This window comes from Gekko japonicus, unplaced genomic scaffold, assembly GCF_001447785.1.
Source record: "Gekko japonicus isolate JY-2015 unplaced genomic scaffold, Gekko_japonicus_V1.1 scaffold5212, whole genome shotgun sequence".
In the NCBI taxonomy this organism is placed as follows: domain Eukaryota; kingdom Metazoa; phylum Chordata; class Lepidosauria; order Squamata; family Gekkonidae; genus Gekko; species Gekko japonicus.
In genome coordinates, this window is record NW_015172708.1 from 7875 (window position 1) to 17598 (window position 9724).

Here is a 9724-nt window from a genome sequence, read left to right on the forward strand (position 1 = left end):
ACATGGAGAAAGACATGGATATAAAACTGTCAGAGGCACATGCAAATAGCAGCTAATGCGAGATATATAAATAAGGGAAGGAGATTATGAGTCTACAAAATTCCTCATGTGCCTATGTGCCAACTACAGCGATTAGGCAGCCATCTGTTGTCTGTTCCAACACTTCCGGTGACCCGCCTGGCATCGTCCAGAGCCCGGCCTTTTCCGTCACGGCTCTGAAATGGGCTCCCTGGAGAGGTTTGAGGGGGGGCCTCTTCCTTGGGGCACTGCCAAGCCTGCCTGTTTGCCCAGGCTTTCAAGGGAGTCTGAATTGGCAGACATCTTCAAAGGGGGGGAGAGATTTGGGGTCCATTATTTTATCCTTGGTTTTCACTGGGGATGTTTGAGCTTATTGTAAGCGGCCACATCTTGGTCTTCATGCACTAGGTTTCTGGTTGCGAGGAGTCGTTTGTTTTTAATATAAAGGAACGTTTAAAAATTACAGAAACCAAGCAGCACTTTTAAGGCGCTAATCAAGTTTATTCCAGTATGAAGCATCATCCGTCACACTCCTCACTTTTTCAGAGGTTTCTACCCAGACTGGCAGTGGTTCTCCAGGGTCCCATAGCCAGAGACACTGTGAAATTGGCTCATCCTCTCCTAATCATTTTACTATCCTCTGAGCTCCCGTCTCTAGTTCCAGCTCCTGCCAACCTAGCAGTTCGAAAGCAAGAAATTGCAAGTAGATAAATAGGTACCGCTTCAGTGGGAAGGTAACAGCGTTCTGTGCGCCTTGGTGTTTAGTCATGCCGGCCACATGACCACGGAAACGTCTTCGGATAGCACTGGCTCTTCGGCTTTGAAACGGAGATGAGCACCGCAACCCTAGAGTCGGATTCGACTGGCTTTCGAGCAAGGGAACCTTTACCTTTCCCTTTTTAAAATTTTGAATAAAATAATTTTCAACCATCCAAGGTTGTCTTTACCATGTTAACTGAATTGTGCTGTGTGCACGAAAGCTTATACCCCAAAATAGACTTTGTGGTCTTAAAGGTGCCACTGGACTCAAGACTTTGCTCTGCGGCTTCAGACCAGCACAGTGACCCCAGCTGGATCTAACTAGATGCTCTACCACTGGAGAAGAAGAAGAAGAGATTGGATTGCTGAGCCGGTCGGGTTAGAACGGATAAAAGGAAGTCCTTCTTCACCCAAAGAGTGATGAACACATGGAATTCACTGCCACAGGAAGTGGTGGTGGCTACAAGCATGGACAGCTTCAAAAGGGAATTAGATAAGCATATGGAGCAGAGGTCCATCAGTGGCTATTAGCCACAAGGTATAGATAGGAACTCTCAGTCCAGAGTGTTGGACTGGATGGGCCTTTGGCCTGATCCAACTTTGGCGTCTCTTATGTTCTTATGATTTATACCCTGCTCTTCACTCGGAGTCTCAGAGCGGCTCACAATCTCCTTTCCCTTCCCCTCCTCACAACAGACACACTGTGAGGTAGGTGTGGCTGAGAGAGCTCTTTCAAGGACTGCTCATTTGAGACCAGCTCTGAGAGAACTTGTGACTGACCCAGGGTCACACCAGCAGCTGCATGTGGAGGTGCGGGGAATCGAACCCGGTTCTCCTTGACTAGAGTCTGTGCTCTTAACCACTTCACCGAACTGGCCCGCTGAACCACAGCTCCTCCCCAGGCTCCACCCCCAAATCTCCAGGGATTTCCCCGCCTGGAGCCGGCCACCCTGCCTCCGCGCCCCTCCCCGCACTCGAGGGCGGATGCCGCTTTGAACCCGAAGTCGAGGCAGCGCGTCGCTTTAGCTTTCCTCCGCGACCGCCCTCTCCTCCTTCAGTCCGCGCAGGCCCCGCCCCCATCGCGAAGCCGTACGCTGGCTAAATTTGGTCCGTCAGCGACGCCGTCCGGGAGGGAAGGGAAAAGACTGCGCTTTCCCAGGATTCCCCGCGGCTACGGAAGTCGCTTGGCCTGCTTAGTGGTCGGAGCCGAGGCCGCGTTCGAGGCCTGCCCTTTCCTGCTCGGGCCGGTGCTGTGACGGGCGACGATGCCGACCGGGGACTACGAGTGAGGAGAGGGACGGGGCGGCCGGAGGGACGGACGGAGCTCGTGGGAATGGGGGCGCGCGTGCGGGTTGGTGGAGGACACGTGTCTCTGCCGGGCCCCACCTGGGCAGCGATAAGACGCGGGGAACGTGGGTGGGGGTTTGGAGGAGCCGCACTGGAAGGGGGGGGGGAGCCTAAACTGGGAAATGTCCCAAATTTAAATAAATAATGTAAATATTTAAGTAAGGATAGCCGAATTTAAGTAATATTTATCAAAAGAAGGCAAATGGGTAGTCTGCAAGCCTGGGCTTGGGTAGCGTTGCCAATCTCCAAGTGGGAGCTGGAGATCTGGAATTCCCAGCTGCCAAAGATCTGGAATTCCCAGATGCCAAAGATCAGTTCCCCTGGAGAAAATGGCTGATCTGGAGGGTGGGCTCTATGGCACTGGTACCGTAATGAGGCCTCTCCCGTCCCCAAACTCCACCCCCAAATATCCAGGAATTTCCCACACCAAAGTTGGCAACTCTGCTGTATGAGCATGTCTTTGATTTTTGTTTATTGCTTTACAGAATTCCTGTTTTGCCTTCTTCTTTTTTTGTCCTTACAAGAGCCACCAAGGTGGCTATCAAATTTATTTGTTTGGAAAGGAGGGAAAAAAACAAGTTTACGTGTTTGTATGGTTTATATGGTACCTTTCTCACTGGAACTGGGGCAGATTACACGGAGTGGGTCAGTGCAATCAACACGGTGGGACATTCAATAAACAGCGCAATAGGATTTGGGTTGTAAAACCAACCAGAAGTCTTGAAAACGGAAGCAAAGAGTAACATTAAATGATACAAAATGACACAAAGATAGGGCCCACAGCAAGCTGTGCACAGCCCACAGCCCCCAGGCACAATAAAATCATATTTAGCTCCCCCAAACACTCTGCATCGAAACACGAAACAGAGCTTACATACATATATAGATACAAATACATAAATATGGGTTTTTTTTAATTAATCCCTCTAGCATCATTACTTGCAGCATAAGAGCCCTGACAGCTGTAGGCGAACAGACTGTAGTTATACACATGGGGTGGATATCTTTCCATGGAAAAAAAATATAGCATTAGGAAATGTTCTGTGTTGGAAAACTTTCCACCCCATGTCACTGGGCGGAGGGGGCGAGGCGAAGTGAGGCCTTGTTGAGCTGGAAGGGAGAGAGTGCAAGTGAAGTGGAGGAACAGGATGGCCTAGTCCTTCCCGAGGTAGTCTGGTGATGGTTGGCCCTCCGTCTGGCAGCTGGCAGCTCACGTGCCTGAAAGTTCCTCCAAGCAAAAGCAGTTCCCTGTATGCAGAGAGCCCCTGAGTCAAGGCGGCCAGCCTTCCTTTCAGGCCGGTGTTTTTTTTGTGTGTGTGTGTGTGTTGACTATATGGGTTCCCCCTCCCGTTATGTGGACTCAGTGTAGAACAGGGGTGGCCGAACTTGCTCAACGTAAGAGCCACATAGAATCAACGTCAGAGGTTTGAGAGCCGCAAGACAGGAACAAAGATTACACACACGTTTTTAATCTTTAAAATGTGCACATTTGCTTTTTATTAACATTAAATGAGACTGCCAAAAATAAAAACAAAAGGCGTAAAAACAGGTATTTATAACGATAGTTATTTGTCCAATGATATTTATTTGTTCGCTGATGAGACTTACGTGTCTGAGAGAGAGAAAGAGAGGTGGAAAGAATGAAAGAGGTGGAAAGAGAGAAACAAGGAAAGCAAATAAATGGGGAGAGGGGGGAAGGGCGAGAGAGAGAGAGAGAGAAAACAAAAAAAGCAGATGGGAGGGAGAAAAAGTATGCCTCCACTTCCCCAGCTGCCCTGCCGGGAGCCACACAATAATAATAATAATATTAATATTTCCATTTATTAATCGCTCAATCCATGCAGAGCTGCCGGCTCTGAGCGATGTACAGTTACTCATGAATTTCACATGGGACTAACAATGCTGGGGGTAAGGACAGACAACATATATCAATTAAATCACACACATATTTTCGTAGTCACCAGAGATAGTCAGCAGCACAATATGTGTGAAAGAGCCGCGTGTGGCTCCTGAGCCACAGTTTGGCCACCCCTGTAGAAGAAAAGAGGTGGTGAATGGCTAGAAAGGGGTCGGGAGGAGCCTCTTCCGGGATTTGGGGGGGTTCAGAAGGGAGGTGCCTGAGAGCAGACCCTTAATCACCTGCCTCTCTTTCAGCTCCAAGCCCAGCTGGGCGGACCAAGTGGAAGAAGAAGGAGATGATGGTGAGAAACTGCATTTGCTGGTGGACGTGTGTGTGTGTGTGCGTGCGGAAAGCGACAGAGTAACCGCAGCGCTCCTAGCCCCCACCCTCCTTCCCTGCAGAAACTCTTCAGAGAGATGATCATGTCCTTCATTGGCCTGATTATCTGTGCACAGTCAGGAAAATTATGACGAGGGCCCCGCTGAAATACATTTTCTTTGGAGGACCATGTGTCTCCATCCAGGGGCATGGGTTCCAAACCTTTTTTTTTTTTTTGCTTCACTTCGTCCTCCCTGTTTGCTTCTTCAGCTTTCTACCACAGTGCATGGGAACGGACCAGGGGTGCCAGCCTCCAGGGCCTGGGAATCTTCTGGGTGCATCGAGTGCCCACCCGTTCTTGCATTGTGAGAAAGGGAGGAAAGGACTTCTTTCTCTCCCTTCTCTCTCCCGTGCATAATTTTGTAAACCTGTCACCCCTCATTTGAAGAAGAAGAAGAGATTGGATTTATACCCCCGCCCTTCACTCAAAGTCCCAGAGCGACTTCCAAACTCCTCTCCCTTCCCCTCCCCGCAACAGACACCCTGTGAGGTGGGTGGGGCTGAGAGAGCTCTATCGACGACTGCTCTTGAGAAAACAGCTCAGAGAACTATGGCTTGCCCAAGGTCATCCAGCAGCTGCACGTGGAGGAGTGCGGAATCAAACCCAGCTCTCCCAGATTAGAGTCCGCGCACGTCACCACGACACCAGACTGGCTCTCCGAGCTAAAGAGCCCTAACCTCTCTAACCTGTCTTCATAGGGAAAGTGTGCCATCCCCTGAATCATTTTAGTTGCTCTTTTCTGCACCTTTCCCAATGCTACAATATCTGTTTTGAGGTGCGGTGACCTCGCCCTGGAAATAAGAATACTGTTTGCCCCTCTCCCCTGATTTATTAAAGGAAAGCAGAAGCATTGTCTAAACCGTGGTCTCCTTCATTAGAGTCCCACAGCTGATGCCCCTTTGTTTCCCCACACAGACAAGTGCATCACCAGTGAACTGCTGAAGGACATTCCCCTGAGTGGGGTGCTTAGCGGAGGGGCGCCTAGCGGAGGGGCGCCTAGCGGAGGGGCGCCTAGTGGAGGGGCGCCTAGCGGAGGGGTGGTTAGCGGAGGCCGGACCGCTGACCCAGACCTGGTGAAAGGAGGTAAGAACTGCCCCCCCCCCCCCCCCGGGTTTCTATCTTGGGAAGGGGCCAAACGCTGGGGGTGGCGGAGGCCGTCCTCATCCCCCGTTTCCTCCCATTTTGCTCACAGAGCCCCTCCCGTCCCCCAAGGAGCTTGTTAACGGCAATATCAAAACGGTGACTGAATACAGGGAAGAGGAGGACGGTAACAAGGTGAAGGTGAGTGAACCGTCTCTCTGCACCCACGTGGCTCATTTCTGTCCCGATTTGAAGCCCCCGCTCCCGATAGGCTTTCCCGCCAGCCTCCCCCCGGTTCCGACAGGGGAGACGGTCTTCCGGCAGAGCGAGGCAGTCTCGGCAAACGAGAAAGGTTTTGGGGGTGGACCTTGTAAGCACGGCCGGGCCACAGCCTCTTGGGAGGAGACCCTGAATGCTGACCTTGAGCGAGGAACAATGGCGAGCATTTCCGGGAGCGTTTTGTTTCCCACTCAATTCTCGCCCGTGAAGCGGCTTTATAGCTAGACCCTCGGTCCCTTGAGGTCAGTCTTGTCTACTCAGATTGGCAGCTGCTCTTCAGGGTCTCGGGCAGAGGTCTTTCCCATCGTCTGCTGCCTGGCCTTTTTAAGGAGAGATGCCGGGGATTGAAGGTGGGACCTCGTCCAGGTCACGCACATGGTATATCCCTGAGTCACGGCCTTTCCCCAATCTTATGAACCCATTTGAAGCCACCTTATACTAAACCAGACCTTCAGTTCATCAAGGTCACTGTCGCTTACCCGGACGGGCAGCTGCTCTCCAAGGTCTCAGGCGGAGGTCTTTCCTGTCACCTGCCTGGTCCTTTTAGCTGGAGATGCCGGGGATCAAACCTAGGACCTTCTGTGTGCCAAGCCAGAGGCTCTGCCACTGAGCCACAGCCCCTCTCCAAAACACAGTGTGACCAGCTTGCTGTTGTGTTCGGCAGATCATTCGCACGTTTCGGATTGAGACCCGGAAGGCGTCCAAGGCCGTGGCAAGGCGAAAGGTGAGTAAGGAGATGAGGCTGGCCCCTCCCCTCCCCCAGCATGCAAAGATCTTGTTTAAGTAATTCCCACCCCACTTAAACTTACAGTACAGTGGAAAGCTTAGAGCAACACAAAATACAGACAGACACACACAAAGCTGCCTTGTACTAAATCAGACCCTGGGTCCATCATGGTCAGTATGCTTTCTGGCAGCTGCTTTTCAGGGTCTCAGGCAGGGGTCTTTCCCATGGGACCTGGGACCTTCTGCATGCAAGGCAGAGGCTCTACCTCTGAGCCAGGGTCTCAGGTCAAGGTCTTTCCCATCACCCACTGCCTGGTCCTTTTAACTGGAGATACCAAAGATCAAACCTGGGACCTTCTGCATGCAAGGCAGAGGCTCTACCTCTGAGCCAGGGTCTCAGGTCAAAGTCTTTCCCATCACCCACTGCCTGGTCCTTTTAACTGGAGAAGCTAGAGACTGAACCAGGGACCTTCTGCATGCCAGGCAGAGGCTGTACCTCTGAGCCAGGGTCTCAGGTCAAGGTCTTTCCCATCACCCACTGCCTGGTCCTTTTAACTGGAGATACTAGAGACTGAACCAGGGACCTTCTGCATGCCAGGCAGAGGCTGTACCTCTGAGCCAGGGTCTCAGGCAGGGGTCTTTCCCATCACCTCCTGCCTGGTCCTTTCAACTGGAGATACCAAGGATCAAACCTGGGACCTTCTGCATGCAAGGCAGAGGCTCTTCCACTAAGCCACGGCCCCTCCCCTTTAATCGCAAGCATGTGATTCTGCCTTATACTGAATCAGTCTCTAATGCTCAGTCTCGTCTGCCCAGATTGGCAGCAGTTCTCCAGGGTCTTAGAAAGAGGTCCTTCACATCACCTCCTGCCATATCTTTTCAAGCGGAGATGCCGGGAAGTGCGGAATCATAGACTCCCAGAGTTGGAAGGGGCCATCCAGGCCGTCTAGTCCAACCCCCTGTTCAATGCAGGATCAGCCTCGAGCATCCCTGACCAAGTGTTTGTCCAACCCAGGACCTTCCGCCATGCTAAGTGGAGTGGCCCTTCCGCTGAGCCGCAGTCCCTCTCCATACCAGTTTGCGGTCATGGTTTTTGATAGGAAGGTCTCGCATGCTTTCATGAACGTGAAGCCTTCCTGTTACTTTCCGCGCGGTTGGAGACTCCCTGTAGACTGTTGCATCGTCTTGGCGGCTTGTTTTCATCCCTGCTCTTTTCAAAGGGGAATCTCCTTTGCACTTTTCCCTGTTGGGCCTCTAAGGCACTCGTTCGGCATACGCATGCTTTCATGAACGTGAAGCCTTCCCGTTTCTTTTCCACGCGGTTGGAGACGGGAGCACCAAGAATCCCTGTAGACTGTCGCATCGTCTTGGCGGCTTGTTTTCATCGCTGCTCTTTTCAGAGGAGAATCTCCTTTGCGCTTTTCCCTGTTGGGCCTCTAAGGCACTTGTTCGGCACATTGAGGTCCTTCTAGGCTTTCTGATCACGAGGAAAGCTGGAGGCTCCACTCTTGTTCTTCTGTTCCACAGAACTGGAAGAAGTTTGGCAAATCAGAATTCGATGCTCCGGGCCCTAACGTGGCCACGACCACCGTGAGCGACGACGTCTTCATGACTTTCATTACCAGCAAGGAGGTGAGTGCCAGAGTGAAGGGGAGAGACTGTGGCAGTCCTGATTGATTCCCGGCTACGGGCCCGCCCCAGGAGGAATCGCCGGAGGTCGCCGTGACTTCCACGCATGGACACACACGCACACGCGCACACACAAATGCAAAAATACCCAAACCAGCGCCTTGAGTTGAGCTCACGAGCAAATTAGTGGTCAGTGTAGTCGTCGTATTTTTGCACTGTGAGGCAGAGATCAAGCACTCCGGCTCCCCTTCTTCCCCTCGCGCGCAAAGAGGCGCATTGCAAGACCTAGCCAGCAGTAGCAGGGAGCATAAACGCTATGTAGCCCTAAACTGCCCTAAAATAGAAACTTTATTAACAATACTATACTATCAGATGTCTAAAAGACGATAAATGCTACAACGTAAACATGCAGCAAAAAAAAATTCGTAAATGATACCCGGCTCATAACTTTGAACTACCCACAAAAGGAGCCATGTGGTACAAATCAATGTATAAACAATTGCAGGGACGTTGTGAACGTCTTCATAAATAACGCGGCTCCAGACTCTGTATATGCAGCCGTGGAATCAATAATACACATCTGTTGTGTGACAGGGATTCCGGATGTGACCTTGTTTTGAGATCTTTTTCAATCGTGTCTGGTGTATCAGTCAATGTACTGTATCACAAAAAGGACAATTTCACATGATTATCATGGACCCAAAAAGGGTTCACAGCAATGCTCCCTCTAAGCCAGTTTGGTGTAGTGGTTAAGTGCGCGGACTCTAATCTGGGAGAGCCGGGTTTGATTCCCCACTCCTCCACTTGCACCTGGCTGGATGACCTTGGGCATGCCATAGTTCTGATAAGAGCTGTTCTTGAAAAGGAGCAGTTTCTGTCAAGAGCTCTCTCAGCCCCACCTCCCTCACAGGGTGTCTGTTGTGGGGAGGGGAAGGGAAAGGAGATTGTAAGCCGCTCTACGACTTTCGGGTAGTGAAGGGTGGGGTATAAATCCAATCTCTTCTTCTTCTAAGCTGTGGAGTCTTGTGAGCAAAAATCCTACTTTGTGAGCTCCTGGCATTAAAGTGGTGAGCAAGCGATTTGGCTCCTGCATAAATCAGTTTGCTCTGGAGCCCTCCTTCCTGAGCCGAGACCAAAAATGTGTGAGCCGGAGGCTAAAAAACTGTGAGCTAGCTCACGCTAACTCGGCTTCGAGGGAACACTGGTTCACAGTCTGGTGTATAACGATCCCCGTAAACAGGCTCCCAACTAGATCCTATTAACAAAGATGATAACTCAGATGCGACTACTGTAGTTGGAGTCCGGCCGTGTGGCCCTCGGGCGGTTGGGGAAACGGGCTTTCGGCCACTCACCCGCTCATCCAGGGGTCGTTTCGTAGAAAAAGAGCTAGGGGGACTCATTAGCATAACTCATTAGCATGTGTCACACCCCCTGACATCATAAGGCCCGGCGGTGGACCTGCAAGGCCGGCGGGAGTGCGAGGAAGCCCCGCCAAGGCCCTCCCTGGCCCCAGGCAGGCAGGGGTGGGGAGAGGCAGGGAGGAAGCAACTTACCCTCCCTCTTCTCCTGCCTCCTCCTGGCTGAATGAGGGCCGGAAGCGAGGCGGC

General features: G+C 51.7%; 1 protein-coding gene across 1 annotated transcript in view; it reads left to right on the forward strand.

Annotated features, from left to right (window-relative positions):
* The first annotated feature begins 1940 nt into the window (after positions 1-1940).
* EIF3G (eukaryotic translation initiation factor 3 subunit G) overlaps positions 1941-9724 on the forward strand; it is a 14210-nt gene continuing 6426 nt past the window's right edge. Inside the window, exons 1-7 of the mRNA XM_015421802.1 lie at positions 1941-2062; positions 4279-4325; positions 5319-5486; positions 5596-5684; positions 6427-6486; positions 8016-8120; positions 8712-8722. Coding sequence (XP_015277288.1) covers positions 2043-2062; positions 4279-4325; positions 5319-5486; positions 5596-5684; positions 6427-6486; positions 8016-8120; positions 8712-8722 — 500 coding nt within the window. The 5' untranslated portion in view covers positions 1941-2042. The remainder of the gene's footprint in view (positions 2063-4278; positions 4326-5318; positions 5487-5595; positions 5685-6426; positions 6487-8015; positions 8121-8711; positions 8723-9724) is intronic.